We start from the raw sequence: 19,933 nt of genomic DNA on the forward strand, positions 1-19,933 counted from the left end.
TCCCAGGTTTTCTGTTTCTTCTGAAAACAGCAAGATCCTGAAACCATAGGAACAACTACATACAGTATCAACAACTACTGCATAGGTTCGTATTAAGAATGGAGCTCAATGGGGCTCCAGGGTTATGCACAGTGAGTTAAGGGCACAGAGCTTGAACTGGTAACCACCCAGAGCTAGTTAACTTGAAATAGATTCTGCATGCCCCCTTCTCATTTTTCCTACTCATTGGGGGTTTTGGCAGTTGTTTGGAGATGAGGAACGGAGACAAAATCTGAGAGGTTCTGACTCTCTCAGAAAAACAGATACAAGATGGAGCTTTTATTAAACTTTACAATATTAATCTGAGTTTACACAAGAGAAATCTCCAATTACTCAACTACTCAACATTCCCAGGACAGGAGATTGCAAGTGGTGGGGTTATGAAGAAACTGAAATGAAAAAATCAGTCATAAGATGCCATGTGCTGACTAACAATTGAACCTGTTACCCCTGAGCTCTCCTAAACCTTTGTTTACAAACACCACACATACACATACTTAGAGGAATGTAGGGAAGCAAGGAGTCATAGTGCAGATCAGTGAAGGTTTGAAATGAGGTTTAGTTTATGATGAAGAGGGCATTTCTGGAGGACACTTTAAGAAGACACACACAAGGTATATTCTTTATGTTCTCAATTCCAGCAGTGTGAAAACTACAAAGAATTTTATAGTCTAAGTCCAAGTCATGTTAACCCTAGGTTATTACTATGAATGGGTGTTCATGAGTGACCATTATCAATTTGTTAGAATTGTAGAAAATACTTCCACTTCTGGCAAAGTGGTTATTCCTGATAATGTTATCTCAGGCTTTCAGTTATTTCTGAAATGTCACATACAGTACAACAAGTGTGGGTTTAGTATGCATTCAAGTCAGGTGAGAGGAATGATCCCAGGTCAGAGTCTGATTTGTACAGGAGTTTAGAAAAAATTATTATTTCACTTAGCTAGACAGCTGCTATTCCACCCTGCAACTCACACCTGGTAACTCACTGAAGCAGGTGTGAGCCTGGCCAGTACCTGGATGGGAGACCTCCTGGGAAATCTAAGGTTGCTGTAGGAACAGCCTAGTGATAATAACGTAGTGGTAGGTTGGTAGGTGTTATTTTTAGTGGTAGGGAATATTGTAGTGAGCATTTACCATGCAGTCTGTTAGGGTCCTAATGCCCCAATATAGTGATGGGAACTCTATACTGTAAAAAAGCACCATCCTTCAGATGAGATGTTAAACTGAGCTCTTGACTCTTCATGGTCATTAAAAATCCCAGGGCATTTCTCAAAAAGAGTAGGAGTTTTAACCAAGGTGTCCTGGCCAAATTTCTCCTGGTCTTTACCTGGCCTAATAATAATCCTCATCTATGAATTGCCTTCATTACTCTATTCTCCTTCTCAGTAATAGCAGATATGTGGTAGTGTACTGGTGCACTTGGCTGCCGTTGCATCATCCAGGTGGATGCTGCACATTGGTGGTGGTGGGGTGCAGTCTCCATTACCTGTATAGTTCTTTGAGTGGAGTGTCCAGAAAAGGGCTTCATAAACGTAAGGATTATTATGTAACTTTTCTCATGATGTTACTCAAGATCCCAAAACTTTCAAAAATGTGTTTTTTGAAAGTTTTGACAACCATGTTTTGCACTTTCAAGTGCAGGCATTTTGAATCAGAGTTCTAATACAGAGAAGTGTATGTAAAAAGATTAAGCATCTGCAGGATTAGGCTAAATGATTGTCTCCAGACCGGAAAATACAGTGCTCTTCGTATGCCACTTGATTTTATTAGAATAAATGAGTGAAAAATCACCAAGATGAAATTGTGACTTCCCAAGTTTATCATATTGTTCTATGAGTTCATTAGCTGCTCGTGAGGTAAATGGACGAACTTGCATTTCAGCACGACAGCCTTCATTTTAAGAAAAGAACCTGGAAAGGAAATTTTTCAAGGCGGATTTTGTCTCGTACTGCTTTAACACAGCATCAAACAAGAAAGAGCTGCAAATGACCTTATCTGCACAGTCTGGCATCTGGTCTTGAGATTCAACTGCTTTAATTGGCACCTGGTTGCTGTGATATCATGACAGCCTCCCAAGTCTCACAAACCATATAAGCACACACACAGAGGAAATTCCTCTAAACTCAGACAGCTGTGACGATCACTTTCAATAAGTCACCTCCTTCACACAGATTACTGGAGATCCGTCACGTCATCCATTTATCTATGCAGCATCTAGCTTCTGCATCTCTCTGATTCTCAAGCTGTGTAGCTTTTCACTGTGCAAACAGTGGCACATGTTTTGGTTGCAAGACTTCCAGGGTTCATCAAGGGGATGATCAAGTAGAAGCCTCTACCTAGATAACAAGGGGTGCCTTTCAAACTGAAGACTGCAGGTGCGATCGGTTCTGCAGTTTGCTGAGTCGCTGAGGGTGGTCTGTGGCAGCCCTGAATCAACCATGTGTCAGAGAGACTGTGCAAGCTGTGGGACACTTCAGGATCCCGGCGCTCCATGCAGTAATGACCTTCCACTGGCCTGTCACCCAGCAACCCTGATCTCATCTTTTACAGCTCCCTGACATTTCACCCTCAAGGAAAAATTCAAAATGGATCTACAAAAAGCATAATAAACTTTATTTACCAGGAGAAGAATTAAATTGTTTAATTCTCTTTTGCTTCTGCAGATTTTTTTGTGTTGCTTCATGTATGAAGGCTGCAATTTTACAATGAAGTTCTGTGCACAAAGGGCTTTTGTTGCCTTTGCATCAAAGGGCTGTAATTAACTGTTGGTTGCACAAAGCCTTGTAGTGCACATATTATTCTGCACAAATCTCAGAAGTACACATTGACAATGTACTGTATCGAGCAGCTCTGCATTCCTAGCAATGCTTGTCTGTTGTTATTATATTACAGGCATTAGTTTTTTTCTGTGGGATAAATGGAGTAAGAAAATTCTGTTTCTACAGCTGGGGGGAAACTTTTGCTGGCTTTTATTATCATGATTGTTAGGCATAAATAAAACGAGTTTTATTTAACATAAGAGGAAATTGCTTAGAATATCAGAGCTTTTATCAAGGACACCCAAATGTGGAATTGCTGGATTATGGAGATCATGTTGGAGGTTTTCTTTAAGCATGCCTAATTAGACATGAAGTGTTAATGAGGAAACACTGGATTGGAAAAATCCATTAGATGCCTGGCATCAAAGAAAGAGTTTATTTATTTTTTCATCTCTTACATTACTTATTATTTTGTATCTGCTAAGTGTTCCCGTGTTGCCATTTCAAACATACAAAATATTAAAGCGAGATTTGTAGTTGTCTAGAGCAAACTGCTGCTTCTAGAGCACAGTTTGGTTCCTGTACTGCAAAGATATCACACTCACTGAAACAGATCTGGACTGAGTTATGAATGCAACTGTGGACAGGATCCCCAGTCTGTAGTTAGATGAGTTTGTGATTGGCTACACCATTGTCAGCTGCTGTGGTTCACTGGGTGCCTGTAAGCTTGCAGTGTGATCAGCGAGAGCTGTATCAATCAGTCGTAATTAGTTGCTTCTGTGGGATTTGCAATGAGACAAGTAGCATATGGCCTGAAAATGAGTGAATGTATGCATGGAGTCTGCAGGAGTTGATCAACTATTCCAAAACCGTGATGGTAGGTGTGTGGGGGGAGGGATGGAATCATCAGTGATTCCAAATTTTGTATTTATAATTTTTTTAAAGGCACAAAGCAAATGGACTGGTGCTCCATTTAAGCAACGAACAGCCAAATGCCTTCTATTTAGCATTAAAAATACATATAATTTCATATGGCATAATTACAGTATATTTTCTGGAAAAGGAAAAGCGAATAACCACTCCCAATAACATCAATTGCATATCTTTTAAGGTGTAGGAAGCAGAGGATGAATATCATCTGAATGAAGTAAAAATAAGATTCCATGCCCACTAAAATTCTTTTATTTCATTTGTTAAAGAACAGACATGTTTTTCAAGGGTCAAGTTTGTGTCAGTAAGCGAAGTGTAAACATATGATGGTGTTTTTCTGTTCTTCCCATTAAGTAATATGTAATAGTCCATACTACAGTATATCTATTACTCTAGTAATATGTATAGTAATTGTGTATACTGTATATGTTTCTGACACCCCCATAGTAAATAACCTTCTTTCTGTGGAATATAGGCTATGTAAGGTTTTAAATTGTATTAATTGTGTTTTACTATTGCAAGAAATAGTAAACATGCTCCATGAAACTGTTTTCCACCTGTCTGTTTCAACTGGCTGATTGAAATCCCTGTTCTAGTCGTCTTTAGGAGCACCAGTCTCCTCATCTGCTCTAGTAAATAATTGATATATTTTGGATGAAGAATTGGGCAGCACAGTGGCATAATAGTTAGCATTGTAGCCCCAAAACACTGGGTTTAATTCCTGGGGTGCTATCTTTCTCTTGTTTCCTCCCACAGTCCAAAGACATGCTGGTAGATTAATTCTGTCTTCTGTAAATTTGCCCTGGTATGTGTGCATGTGTGGTTGCCACTGTGTGTGCCCTGCAACGGACTGGTGAGTGTAAAACGTCTTACACCAGTTGCTTGCCACAAAAGGCTCTGGCACTCCCATGACCCTGTATTGGATAAAGTGGTTCGAAAATGAATGGTTGGATGAATGTGGAACTTTTAATTGTTCCTCCACTCATTACGAATGTATTCAATCCTTGATTGCTCTTTGTGTGACAGCCATTACGGGGATTAGCTGCTGTGCTTTGCTGTCTCTTTGCCTGTGTTCAGGCTTCTTCAGGAGTCCTGTCAGAATCTCTTTTATCCGGAGTTGAGTTGTTAGTGTCATAAATTACAACCCAAGCAGAAATAAAAGAGAATCATTGAATACATGAGCTCCATGGGATACTAAACAATTAGGAAGTGAAAGAAGCTCCAGAAGCAGAATGGAATTTATTCAGTATTCTTGATTAAAAACTAGTGGCTATCATGAAATACAAAAGTTTAAATACAGAATTAGCAGATGAACACTGCCCATTTAGATGAGTAATAGAAGACACCTCCTGCAGTGTTAGATGTGTCTCTTTAACTGAAGTAATCAGGGCTTGTGATTTACTGTATGTATTCCTAATCATGGTACAGCCATTATTTACTCGTGAAAGATTGACCTGCACACTTAAGCACACCAAAGCATTACAAGTGCAAAGCCAACACCAAAGAAAGAGATCATTTTTTGTTATTTAATATCCTGTCTCAAATCAATTTGCAGACTTCATAATTAGTTTCCTCTCTTTTTGCAGTCGGCAAGACTACAATGACCCCAAAGCTTTCAAAAGTGGCAAATTCATTAAAAGATGGATATGGCGAGTAGGAGGAAGTAACTGGCAGACCCCTGCAGAGCTGGTTTCACATGACATAGTTTTATATGCACTGACAATAGTTACAGACATGTGCTCATCAGCCCTACACACCCTACGTGGAGTCCAGAATAATAAGCAAACCTTTTCAAACTTGCTTAAAAAAACCATAAGGCAATTTCTCTAGATCACTCCTCAGGAGGAGTAGGACACTGTAAATAGCTTTTCCTTTTTAATAAGCTTAGGAAGGGTTCCAGCTTAGACTGAGTGAAGGATAGCTTATAAAATATACTGAGCATCTGCTTCCTATTAATTAGGTGAGTGCTGTCCAATTAATTGTAATGGAGAAGACAGTGACTACCAAAGCTGGTTAACATGTTGCCTGTATTTGATATGAGCTGCCAGAAACACACACGATTGTCTTCGTCAGAACACATAGTGCCTATTTGTTATGCACAAAACTAATATCACAACCAGTGTTTAAACTTTGAAGCTTTGCTTTGAAATTTTTTCATTCTGACAAATTGTATTATTTAGCAGATTTTCAAGAGGTAAGTTTCTAATATTCCACTTCTTTTTTCCTACGTATAAATGGCCCCTTGGTGCCCACAACTGTGTGCATGTTTTCTAGTAACCCACCCTTCCACCCTACCTTCTCTCGTGCAGCTGTCTCCCTGGTTTATTTCTAACAATTGAGGGGGGCTGTGACAGTACTGATCTTTGGCCAGCGCTGTCATTTCCTCAGCCAGGTGATTTAACATGAAAGTATTAACTATGCTATCCCTTTATATTGATCAACTTGTCTTGTCTTTATTAGAATTTGACTGATCTACTGAAATATTACTGGGTTAAGTAAATGGCAATTTAACCGTATTAGTGTTGTAAGGCAGCAAACATTGAATGGCACCATGGACCTCTTTGTATTTCACACCATGATTTATCAATGTACTGTAAAACTGATTAAGTATCTAAACAAAGTTGTTGGCTCTCTTTTTGCAAACAAACCAAAATGAGTGTGTGAAAAGTGTGCTTCTGACTTAGAATAAGTATGTAGAAAACCTAATTTATATTGCTTACCAGGTACATTTTGAAAGTATTGTTGTAACAGAAAGAATAAGGTTCTGGATCCCAAGATGAAGTTAAACAGATGAGTTTATTGCATGCAAGGAACAATAAAGCCGAAGTCTTGTTTCCTGCAAGAAACAACAAAACCAAAGTATTGTTCAATGTGCCGGTACAAACTTTTAGTTTATATAGTATTTTCTTTCCGCTTCTGATGTCACTCTGTATTATGGTAAAGAGGGGGGGTCATGGTATTTGGCCAGTTAAGAGACCCTGGCCAAATGGTCAGTTTAAGATTACATCCCCAGGGGGTTCCTAGCTCGCATCTGGAATTCTTATCAGTTAACCCCCTTTCCTGCCATAAATTCCAGCTTGTTGTTTAGAAGTCTAAACCTCATACAGAAAAGGATTTAATTTAAACCTGTTTTCACATCTTTCTTCAGTATCAATCCCAAAATTGTTCTCAGCATTGAATTTCCTTTTTCCTTTTTACTAGATGAAAGTGGCTTTGTTCCAGGGCTTTATGAGACAGCCTATGTACAGGACTCTTTAATTTGAAAACCACAGTGAGTCCCACCGACATGATCACAAAGACTTTCTACCCTTTTCTCACAAGTAGCCTTTGTATAATTGCAAGGTGCCCTGTATCCAAACTATCTTCTTGAATAACCTCTGGACTCCTCCAAGTTTATTCTATGTGTGTGTTTGCTATTTAAAGAGATTGATTTGCTCCCACAGAACTGATGGTTGTTGTCATACTTCTTATCATTACTGGTTTATTAGGAAACCCCAGACACAAGCCTTGTGTCAATCATGAGGTTTCTCAGTCGTAAACGGAGATGTATATTTGTTCCCGCAATTTCCATTTCATCACATTAATGTTAATTAGACTGCCAGGGGCGACAGTTCTAAGTACTTAATTTGCACAACACCCACCCCCCCACATCTCCATGTCTAATTACAGCCCAGAGATGTGCAGCTTTTGAATATGTAGCAGCAAATAGGAATCAAAAACAAACAAACAATGGAAGAAAACAGGATCCATCTCCTGAAGTGGGACAAACAGATGACACACTTTCTTTCTGCATGCTTCCATCAGCCTCTCCCACCTCACATCCTCAAGATTCTTTCTCAGTCTCCAGGTGAATCCTCTTACACCTGAAGAACACTGAACTGGATGGTTTTAGTACAAAGGAAACTGTGGAGCCCAGCAGTCAGCTTGTCTTTGTTTTGTTTTTGTTTTAAATTTATTTGCCCCTTTGCCAGTTGTTTTTTTTTCATCCTGCCAAAGTGAATTTAATTTTTCAATGGCTACATGTTGCATTTTGTGTTTTTATATGTTGCATTACAACCTTTGTAGAACCCTGGATTCCTTTCACATTGTGACTTGGCTTCGTGAACTATTGATATTTGAAAGACTGAAATGGTTCAAGGGCGGGCATGGTGGCATATTGTTTTGCAATGCTCCCTCACAGTGTTGGGGCCCTGAGTTGAATTACAGAGCTTGGGTGCTATGTTTGTAGAGTTTTTATTTCCTCCCTGTGTTTGTGTAAGTTTCCTCCAGGTGCTCCAGTTTCTACCCACAGTACAAAGACATTCTAGTACATTAGGTTTATTGACTTTTAGGAAAATTGGCCCTGGTGTGAGTGTGTGCATGTTTGTGTCTGTCTGCCCTGTGATGGTCTGGCATCCTTTCCAGGGTGTACCATGCCTCATGTTTCATAGCACATTGAAGCAACATGATTAGACAGTGAATCTGCTCTGATAATTTAAGATCATTATTTAGAATATGTTTCTTCAGCTTGTGTGTGAGAGTGAGAATCTTCATTAAGAGGGATTTCTTGAACGGGTGTTCTTGTGTCAGAAATTTTTGTGCCACACACCTACTATTGCAAAAGTGTTTCCCAAGAAATTATGTGCTGTTTGCTCTGTCTCCGATCTTTCAGAACTGCAGAGAGAAACATGGCTCTCTCACCTCGCTCTTTACCCTTAGGTGATAGTGGAATGGGGCAGGGCAGTTTCCAGACAGACTGGCTCTGGTGTTACCCACATCTACAGACACAGCCAACCTCATGATTTTTACACATCACCTCCATACATAATGAAATAACTCTGCCGTTTTTGCACAGATCTATTATTTTTACTAATAGAAGAACTCAGAGGCTTCCTTTCAAATAGCTTGTTAATTGGATTTTTGAATTGGATGCATGGATTTTTTCTTCTCCACAAAAATCAGTGCCTTTTTCCTCACATAAATCCAATCCACACTGACTTTTCTACAAAAATGTGATTCTGAAGATATTCAAATAACATTTATACACTGTATGAATAAAATATTAATTTGACTTCTGTTGAATGTTTGCTTCTTTTGGTAGCCTTCGTATATCAGACTCTCACATTCAATTATTCATGAGTTGAAGCTCTATGCATAAAAGTCTCCATGTCTTTCTACACACATTTAAATAATGATTAGATTATCAGTATTGATTTATATTTATTTTAGTTTGTACACTCTACACATCCTGATTGATGCATCTTCAGATTTTTGCTGACAATTCAAATAAAATAAGGGTTTCTCAAATGCTGATTTGAGTTCACTAAACAAAGTGGAAAAGGATATTGTATTTACACCTTAAAATACAATATACCACAGCTTGCTGGTTTGTTTCCTCTGTGCTCTTCATCCTGATCACAGAGGTTCAGTAGCTACTTATGGTGAAATTATTAGATAGCATTGTGAATTATTTAATGTCAAAATCCTTGGAGTATCAGTCTAAGTATGCCTGCTGAACAACAAGTGTGTAACGGACAGTTCTTTCCGGACCCTATGCGGACGACACAATTCCGAATAGTGAGGAAACACTGGGGAAAAAGTCATGCAGGAAAGCGGGGATGAAAACGGGGGGGCGTGTCCATGCTGTGCTGGTGATCCGGGGAGGTGTGGTCGAGGCAAACAATCCAAGACGAAGTCCAACGGAGAAACCAAAACGAAGCAGAAGTCCATGACCGGGTAATCCATCCAAAAATTAGGGGTTAAAAACAGGTGCCGGATCGGGACCGGTGGAGGGAACGGAAGCAGGAAGCAGGAAGCAGGAAGCTAAAAACATAACGAAGCCAGGCGCAACCAGGTCCCGGGCTCGCACGATGCGGAGATCAGATACAGAGCCATGATTGGTGACTGCGTCTGGCTTTTTAAGGGACAGGAAGGAGACTGGAACAAGGGGCAGGTGCGGGGAATAATACAAACGAGGAAGGGCTGGAGCGCCCTTAAGAGGAGGGGTTTGCGATCGTGACAAAGTGAGGAATTACGGAACAGGAAGATGTGTTAGTAAACAGTATAATTAAAAGTTGAAGTGGTACCCTGGGGAGATAATTTCAATCATAATACTTACACGCATGTTTCAACCAGTTGTCTTTAATCTTGTGTCACATCTGCTGTTGTGAAGGATGTCTAAATATGTTAAAGCATCTATGTGGAGTACAGCCCATTGCTCCTGAGGAAGATCTGTTAGGCACTTCTGCTCTGGCTGGCCTTGTCATGGAGCCAGGGCAGGTGTAGAACATCTGGACAGATGTGCAACTCACAGCAGAAGAGATGTGTCATGCTCCATTGACACCTCTGAGCTCTGAAGCGTTTGATAGTAGCTGGCAAGATGCAATGTATTTTCGAGCTTGCCATGATGTATTTTAGTGTTAAAAAATCCTTTTGATTTTGTGAGGCATAGGTTTGCAATATCAACACTGGATATAAAAAAATGCAAGGAAAATCATGCCTGATATGTAAGACTTTTCTTATAGGGTAAACATTTAATCTTTTCACCGAGTTACATGATGATATGGACACCTGTAGTTTATTGCAGTTATATACCTGACTCTTAGAACCCAAGATCACAGCTTCCATGAAGCACAAGTAATTGTCTTGCTTGTGTAGCTGCCAACAGCTGATCCTCTATGCTTGCTGCTGCCAACAGAAGTCATCTAAACAAATGCAAATGAGCGATGCTCTGCTCTCTGAGTGTCGTTAAAAATGACTAACGAGATTTGTTTTACTGAGAACAGAGCTCGTTGTTCGGTTTGCTGTGTACTGTAATGAGCAAGCTGTAAAAATATGTTTATGAAACATCTCCCTGTTGAATAATTAAATTGTTATTCGATTTTAAAGACCTTACTTTATCACTCTTCATTCCTTTCCCAGGAAATGATCTTTCAAGCCTTCCAGTTTGCTTGCAGTGCCTTAGTGCCAGCTCTACAGTACCTGAGTTGATTCCTATATATTTACCCAAATGGTTGGGACTATGGTGCCAACATTGACAGTTACTGTACATGTCACATTAACTTAACCACTCAATTTAACACTGGTTACAGACTTTTCCAGTATTTTTCTGGAAACACAAGCTGAAATACTTTAACAATGTCTTAAATATAATGCAACATTGTGCCTTTAGAGTAAAACTACAAGACATTTTCCAGTTTCAGAGTCATAACACTCAAGCAGCAATCTCAAAGACAGATTAATAAGATCTGAATGTAAAACACAGATGAACAGCTTGACATACAGTACAACTCAAGATGTACAAAAAAGACCCTCTAAAATCTTCTTGGAGCCACAGTGGATGAAAACCAGCCATATTTAAAATGATTAGCATTTTTCTGTTGTAAAAAGACTCTGCCATCCCCACCTGGCAGCTGGCAGTGGATAAGCCAAAGGACATTTTCTCTGCCAGCTGCTTGCTTTGCCTCACCTCTGATTCTATCTCCTCTTGTTGTCCTTTCAGATCATGTCGTATGCGAGGAGGAATTCAAGTACGCTATGTTGGCTCTCAACTGCGTGTGCCCTGCGACCTCCACTCTCATCACACTCCTCATTCACACCTCCAGAGGACAGTATGTACATCCTGGGGAGCTGGACCTTCCTGCATACTTTACCAAGCTAGCACCCATTTCGTTAGGCATGTGTGATGTCCTTGCCTTTATCTAGGAGTCATTAGAATTGAGTATCATCACCAATGTTTATGCTTGTGAATTTGAGTGGACAGTGGTGGACAGAGCAGTGGGTGCTGAGTGTTGTCTACCTAAGCAGAATTACAGATAACAGCCCTACTTCATGCTGCCTGATTTCTAGACCTCCAAACTTTCACATAAGCCAGCACTAGATGGCGGGTATTTCCTGTTTCTTGTTTTATTTAGTGTGTACTGGCTTAGACAGACACATGGTTTTTTCCTGCTTTAGTGGAATTTGTTAAAGAGCCTAGAGCTGGCAAAACCTGCAATGTTATGCAACAGGAGGCTCATCTGCCTTCTTGACAATTATTTTAATTCCCTACTGAATTTGCAATGTGATGCATTTCCAACAGATAACGTATAAATACAATACATTACATGTATTTGTTCTTTGGTTTATTTAAACTGAGTTGAAATAGTAGAACAATAAATATTGAAGATGTTTGCACATCAGTGTATTGTGATAAAAATGAGTAACATGGGCATAGAGTAGGGTGGCATGGTGGTGCAGTGTTTAGTGCTGCTGTCTCACAGCCCTGGGTTCAGATTCTGGGATGCTGTCTGTGTGGAGTTTGTAACTTTTCTCTGTATATATGTCATTTTCCTTGACATTTTCCTACAGTACTGTAGGTTAATTGGCTTCTAGGAAAATTGACCCTGGGGTGAGTGTGAGTGTGTCTGTGTGTGTGTCCTGTGATCGACCGGCATCACATTCAGGTTGTATCCTGTCATACATCCTTTGCTTGCCAGGATAGGCTCCAGCTCCCCCTGACCCTAATTTGAATGAAGAGGTTAGAAAATAGAAGAATGGATGTGTGTAGAGTGTGTTAGTGGAGTCATGTTTAAACCCTATTGCCTGTATGATATCAAGTGGTAATAAATGCTATTAGGATTCCCAGTATTTTATGTTTTATGTCAGCTAAGCTCCTGCTCTGGTTGTGCTCCCCTCTTGTTTTCAGAACAGCACCTCCAGAGGCTTTCCGGCAACGCGTAGGAGCTTTCCAGCCCCTCAGCAGGTAAGCCTCCTTCTCTCAAAGACTGACACAAGCTTATTTACACCTCAGTCTGCAGTCTTCCTCACTTTGGCACAGGCTTGGCCCCACAGAGAGAAAATCCACCTGCTGACTAGAGGCCGCAGTAGGAGAGCTGGACTGTACACAGTGCAAGTCTGAAAACTCCCGCTGAATTCAATTGCCACTATTTTTCACATGTCCTTGTTCAGCTCAGCGGTTACCCTATATTCAGGTATGACTCAGGAACCCCAGGCTTCCTAGACTAGAGATCATGATTCAACTTTTTTTGAGTGTGATCCCCTGATTGGTTGAAATAATATAAGTACAGCATGTATGGATTGCCCTAGAATATGGAATCTGAGTAATACCACTTTCTGATTCTGTGCCTGGAATAAGATGCAATCCTGGAGATAAAATGGCTAATCCCACCCACACATCATCTTAGTGCTCTACTGCCACATGTAATTGAAAGCACTATAAATCTGCTAAATTAAATCCAGCAGCAAGTGGATTATAGTATTTTTTATAGTAACGTTACCTATATTAATATTTCCAATAACAAAAACAATTTAGTTACAAGTACTGAAAACTTTGTCCTTTGTTTAAGTTTGTAAAGTGCTGTCAGTAGAGAGGCTGGGCTCACATGTCGGGCATTTTGATTAGCGATAATTCTACTTCTTTGAATAATTTCCAGATAGCGTTAGATTATCACATCCTGCCAAAACCCCCGACAACAAGATATCTAATATACTTTAGACAAGCTTGTCAGTGACAGTTGTCAGTTTGTGTTCTAGTGCCAATCTGCCTGCAGGTAATCTCTAATTAAATGCTGGAACATTTCTGTCACTGTGTAGCTCAACACTGTATGAATATCAAATGGCCCTTCAGTTGAAGTTGTTCAAAAGGGGTGTTCATGTTATTTAGAGCTGCTGATGCTTGTGTTTGTGTTTTTTGTGTTGGTTTTTCTGCTTGTATAGTGTGTTATACTGGCTGCAAGATAAATGTTGCCCAGAGCTCTGAAGCCCATAGTTCATACACCTTGGACTGTGAGACTCTGCTGTCCTCTCCCTGATTCTGTCCATTTCAGTACAGAAAAGCAGTACTCACTTCCAGTCCTGGAGCACTGACATGCCTCCGTTTTTCTTTCTGTCTGAGATCTTTATTATTTAGTTTGCTTAACTACATCAACATGAGATTCACTTTGGACTTGGTGAGTTGGTGTCCTGCAAGACTGGAAGGGAAAATTGTTGGCCAAGAAAATTCTCTTCACAGGCTAGCTGGAATAATGTGTTAAAATGGAGACTCTTTACAAGAGCTCACATGTACAACTGACATGACTCAAATTAAACCTTTAATGCAGTGCCATGTAAAGGCTGTTAAATTGACATTTATCATTTCTTCTTTCCAGCCCCTCACTCATGTTTTTGAACATCTTCTTCTAGGGTTGCCTATTATTCTCTGACAATGGTCTTATCACTGAAACATTAACTTTTTAATAATAAAGTGAAACACAAAACAAGTAAGAGCTGCTTTGTGCAGAGAATTCTTTGTCATTCTTGTTGGCATTTTTCATCTTTGCATCTGTAGTATATTTGATGAGGTGTGCAGATGGTTTGTGTATGTGGACCGAAGTTAACATCAGAAGTATTTGCACATGAGCTTTCTGTTAAGTGCTGATTATCTTTGTCACTAACGATTGGAGTTTCTGATGCCTTTTCAACTCTCTCCTGTGCTGCCGCCCACCTTTCCGCCATCCTAGAGAGGCTGGAGCCAGCTCAGCCGACCAATGGCATCGCACATACAGCCGCTGCTCAGCCAATGAAGTCTATCACATTCGCCTGGAGGAGAGCAAGTTCTTTGGGGAGTACCAGGGCAAGAGCTTCACCTTCGCCTCCTTCCATGCACACAAAAAGTGAGTTGCAGCCAAACTGATTTTGTTCTTTACCATACAGAGGGATACACTGGCTTTATGAGATCAGAAATCAAATACACCTTGCGATGAACTCCCCAGCACAGTAGTTATATCTTGACCAATGAGTTTATATATCCATTAATTTGTTTGGTTAAAAGAGTACCATACACACCCTTCTAAGGGCAGTGAAGGACAAGCAATTGTGACAATTGGAATGAAGCCATTTGCAATGTAAAACAAATGTTAACATTCAATATACCACTTAATCAGATTTGATTTAAGTTTCATCAAAGAAGAGTCTTGAGAAGGTACCATAAAAGCTGTGTTAAAAAATAATTGCATTTCCAAAAAGATCTTGCTTCATACCCTTGTCAGAAAAGCCACTGTTCCTAGTGAGGGATGCCAGTACATCTCAGAAGATATGTGATGTTGCGATCACACATCACAAGACACAGGGCTTGCAGATTGTGCCATTTGCACTCGAGACTAATCAAATTATACTGAAGCCTTGGGATGATGTCTGTTCTTAGATTACTTAAAAGGCAGCACACCACTGCAGTCTAAATCAAACAAAAGCTACAACAAATTAGCTTCCATCATGAAGAACATTAAATTGAAAGAGGAAATTATTCATCTGTGATTCCCAAATTTATATGGTACATTGATGAATCTATTCGAACCCAACCCTACAATGAAAGAAAGGTTTCCTATTTGTTTTTAGGACAGGCTATTTATGAGTATATTTTGCACACACCTCTGTATTTATTTTTATTTATTTATTTGATATTTATTTTGTATTACTGTACGTATTTAAATTTTTTGTCTATTCTGAGATCTGTTTTTTTTTTTGCTTGTCTTGGGCTGGACTGCTGTAACACATCAATTTCCCTTTGGGATCAATTAAGTCTTATCTATCTATCTAGGCTGTGTCAAATGTGAAACTGCGATTTCCTTTTCCTTTCAGGTACGGGGTGTGTCTGATTGGAGTACGGCGAATGGACAACTCCAACATCCTCCTCAATCCAGGGCCCTGCCACATCATGAGCGCCTCCGACACCTGTTTCTACATCAACATCTCCAAGGAGGAGAACTCTGCCTTCATCTTAAGCCAGCAGGAGGCGCTGCGAGGGGGGCATGCAGTACCCCAGACCATCTACCATGGCCTCACACGACTGCCTGTTCACAGCATCATTGCCAGCATGGGTGAGCAAAGCTGCATTAGGCTCATAAGGAAGGTTTGACAAGATCTGTAGCCAATTAAGCCAAGCGTCATAAGTACGATACAATAATATATATTGTCTGATTTCTCTAAAATTTGCTTTGCATCCAGACAGCTATATTTCATATACACAGAGACTTACATAAAACATGCAAACTGTACAAATAAATATTACATTTAAAATTAATCTAAACATTAACTAAAAGGCATCAATCCATATATAGTCATTACACACCACTCCTATAGGAATCCCCATACAGTATATTACCAGAACCTGTATGTTTACTGCCTCCACAATAACCCAATAACCAAAGCCCTTATAATTGCACAGTACCCCTTTATTTTTGCACATAACTACTCAATTAACTTCCTCATAAACCAGTACACATTTATTGTGAACTCATTAATTTATTAGTTTGATTAAAAGTATTAAAGAGCAAACTGGGCAGCCTTGTGAAAATATGTCAGAAGGTCATTGGTGCTGATCTTCCTGCCCTCTCCACCATCTATCATTCACATGTTTTGCGTAAAGCAAAATCCATCTGTGATGATCCTTCACACCCCTTGTTTAATGATCTCCAGTGACTCTCATCAGAACGCAGATTCCAACTTCCCAACTACAAAACCAATAGATTTTAAGTTCTCATTCATACCTGTAGCCATATCATTACTTAGGACTTGATTTTCCATACAAATATGTATGTTGTGGAGTTTTTTTCTGTTTGTCTGTACATCAATACTGTTGCTGTAAAACAAATTGCCTCCTAGGGGATAATAAAGACTCTCTCTCTCTAAAGAGTATATGAATACAGTATATTTCTCCATGTTAAGCACTGCCATAAGTTTAGCAGATTTGTGCAAAACTGTTAAATCAAAGACACCTTTTTCGACAAATCTAATGCAAAATTATTTTACGCAACTGGCCTAATTTAGGGGGAAACTGCAGAGAGCAATGCAGTTGCAAAAACGTGCAAAGGACAGGCAAACAGCCACATTGCAGTATCCAAAGAAGCTGTGTTCCTTCTTTGTGCCTTCTTTTTTGTAGGGAGATGGGGTTACATACCATCAAAAAAGGAAGCATGTGCTGTCATGCAGTGAGTGCCACTGGAGAACACCTTCAGCATACAATTTGAATTTTCTTTGGTTCAGTAAAATGTAATGACAGCACATCACTCATGTTTTGGACTTTTTAGAATCTGTTTGCAGTCTAAATGCTGAAGGCACAATGTGTACGATGAGGAATAAAGATAATCTAGAATCTATAACTGGGCTGTTTGAAAGTATCGCACATGGACAATTGTACAGTAGGTTGAAGCACCAGCATCAGTGTCCCCGCGGTTTTCTCTTATGTGAGGCTCAGAATTTTTCTAACAGCCCCCAAGAGAAAGCAGCTCAGCATCACTGTCACTCCATCACTCTTGTGAGCACTTCATCAAAACCACAGACTGTCAGCCGAATCACATGGTGATTGGCAATGCCCCCCGGGAGCAGGCTGACAGTGCAGAATTCATTGGACTTTGCTTGATTAGAATACAGGACTGTAGAGTTGAAATGAGATGAAATACCATAAAGAGCAGTGATTGAACCCTAAGCTTAATCAAAGGCTACACCCCTTATCTATGCTCTTAATGAAGAGGATGAGAAGAAGTGCAGATTTTGCAAATAGGACACAATCTGTCCAATCCATCTTTATTGCTTTACTTTCCAAACTCATGCTAAAAATAATTAAGTTCTGAGTATGGCTGCTTTCTTGATTAAGAGCAATTTAGTGCTGGAAGTTCATTCTGCTTTTACATCTGTATTATATAGCAAGTAATATGTTATCACATCTTACAGTACAGTATCTTACAGTAGAAAGGTCACTGCTGTTGTCAAGGATAAAAGCTGTATGTTGAAATACCTGCTCCAGATGTATCAAATTGTTTAGCCAGAGCAGCCATATTCTTCTGGTCTTTTGTGAACTGGTGTGATCTCAGAATATGATATGTAGTGCAGAGAGGAAGGTGAATGTGTGGTCAATTATGGTACATTCACATTAAGGCATCACAAAATTAATGTGAACCTTTTTACTGTTTGTACTGTAAACTCTTAATATACAAGAGTTCTTTGAGAAGATTACTGTTCTGTGTAAGAGGAATGGCATGAATCTGTAAAGTTCTACCTCCTTAGACGAGAGGATGTGAGCTTTAACTTGGAGGCTGGGGCTCTCATCCGAGTTACCTCGCTGTGGAGCAAATTCTGAGGTTAGCACACCTGCTTGTAAATCACAAATCACTGATGCAAGCATGCCACCTAGTGGTTCATGGACAAATTATTTTTGGTTTAATTCTCTACTTGGTATTTCCAATTCCATTTTCTACATCTCTTTGAATCTGAAAGATTGAACCAACTGCTTAAGGCTACGCGATAAGGACAAAGTGATTCAACTAAGCAGAATTGAGTTACTGCTGTCTCAGGTGAAGAACTGTTAATAACTAAGAGATTAATAATTAAAAGAGACTTGGAAAAAATACTGGTTTTGGAACCCTTTAACCCTATATGTCTGGCCCGGTATTTATCCTAGAAATACATTCAAATAGGGGCATTTCATGCAATCATTAGTAGATAGAAGATAATCATTTGCTTCTTGCTTTTTTACTTTTGCCTTTTCTGTTTTTATCAATAACCCACTGATTTAATTGATTACAGTGAGACTCAATAATCCCATCAACCTTTTATTGCCAAGAAAATGCTGCAATGCCTCAACAAATTGCAAAAGAGAGGACTTAAATGTTCAAGACTGTCCAAATTTAAAAACAGGATGTGCTGTTTTCATACTTTAAAGAGAAAAATTGTAAGGACACACATTTAATATTTTACATACACTGTTCCTCCAGGGACATGGGAAGCTACAGTCATCTTCTGTTTACCCTTGAAGTGCAATATATATTGTATTAGGGGAAGCCATTCTATCTACCACAGACATGTAACACATAAGATGTGAAAAACTGTTTCACATTTGAATTCAAGAGAAACTTTAGGAAGGTCCAACTATATGAGGCAAGAGTGGAATTTAGCCAGAACACTGGGGTTAAAACCCTGTCTCTTAAGAAATGATTAATAACTGACTCTTTCATCTGAAGGGTGGTGCCATCTACAACACAGTACCCCCAGACACATTATAAAGTGTATTAATCTATAAATGTGTAATGCCTGCTGATTCATGGAGTTCATGGCAGACAAATCTTTCAACTCCATTGATTATATTTTTGTGGCAAAATTGCCTTTCTGGGTTTCATTAAAGGGAGATCGAAGTGGGCGATGTTGATAAGAATGTCAGGTATTCTCTGACATATAATCTCCCCAGATCTGACATCTAATGCCAATGTAATTTTCAAAATCAAACTTATTTCCAATCCAAGCATGGGAAAGTTCTGAATTTTAAATTCCTTCATGGTTATTTTAACATGCAAAGCTTCCTTAACAAGGATTTTGGGGGATGATATGTAAAAGTAGCCACATGTCCTACGTGTACGATCACATGAACTAAGCTTCTTGCATTGAAAGGAGAGGAGCCCAGGCCAGCAGCCATCTTTGTCTTCTCCTCCAGGCACGGTGGCTATGGACCTGCAGGACTCCAGCGGCAGCAGTCCGGACAGTGCCGGAGGAGGCACAGGAGAAGGAGGCAACACACTGGCCCTTCCAGCTGCCGACCAAGGCCGGGAGAGGCGGCACAGCATTGCGCCAGTGCTGGAGCTGATGGACACTGTGCCTTCGCCTTCCTTCGACCTGCTGAGCGACCAATCAGAGGATGAAGGGGGCCCGGAGGAGGATGACGAAGACCACGACACTGGCACCACCAATGAGTAAGCCAACCCACCGAATGGTGATAACTACAGTGTGTGTGTGTGGCAAAAGGGCATACAGGGTAGGTGGTGGGTTAATAAAGCATGAGATCTCATTTGAAGGATCACATTATTTCACAAGCTTGGGAAGCTTGAATGTGGAACTTCTTTGTTTTAAAAGCACCCAGATATTGAACTTTATCAAGTGTGTTGTCTACAGTTTTGCTTCCTTCCATAAATCATCATTACGATGTTGATACCGATATCACAATCAATGACATCTTGATGAAGTATTTAACATATGGACATATGTACAGTACTGGCAGCCTCAAATAATTCTCTGAAGCCCCTGATCCACCCTGAGATGCACAGATATACATCAGTCCATTGTCTTTGAATTTTAATGGAAACTTTGTATTTTAAAGTCCTGAGTATGAATGATCATCTGTTAGCCATAGAGCTCAGCGGTCTGTGAGTCACAGTGAAGGGATTTTGAGTTTTTTGAAGGCTTTTTTCAGATGACATTTT

At 39.8% G+C, this 19,933-nt stretch overlaps 1 protein-coding gene across 2 annotated transcripts in view; it reads left to right on the forward strand.

The window, feature by feature from the left end:
• Positions 1-19,933, forward strand: part of kcnt2b (potassium sodium-activated channel subfamily T member 2b) — a 179,567-nt gene that overhangs the window by 140,139 nt on the left and 19,495 nt on the right. For both annotated transcript variants that reach the window (XM_088932148.1, XM_088932147.1), the window contains 5 exons: positions 11,212-11,320; positions 12,397-12,453; positions 14,210-14,362; positions 15,327-15,565; positions 19,171-19,426. In XM_088932148.1, coding sequence (XP_088788274.1) covers positions 11,212-11,320; positions 12,397-12,453; positions 14,210-14,362; positions 15,327-15,565; positions 19,171-19,426 — 814 coding nt within the window. The remainder of the gene's footprint in view (positions 1-11,211; positions 11,321-12,396; positions 12,454-14,209; positions 14,363-15,326; positions 15,566-19,170; positions 19,427-19,933) is intronic.

This window comes from Atractosteus spatula, chromosome 14, assembly GCF_055471065.1.
Source record: "Atractosteus spatula isolate fAtrSpa1 chromosome 14, fAtrSpa1.hap1, whole genome shotgun sequence".
In the NCBI taxonomy this organism is placed as follows: domain Eukaryota; kingdom Metazoa; phylum Chordata; class Actinopteri; order Semionotiformes; family Lepisosteidae; genus Atractosteus; species Atractosteus spatula.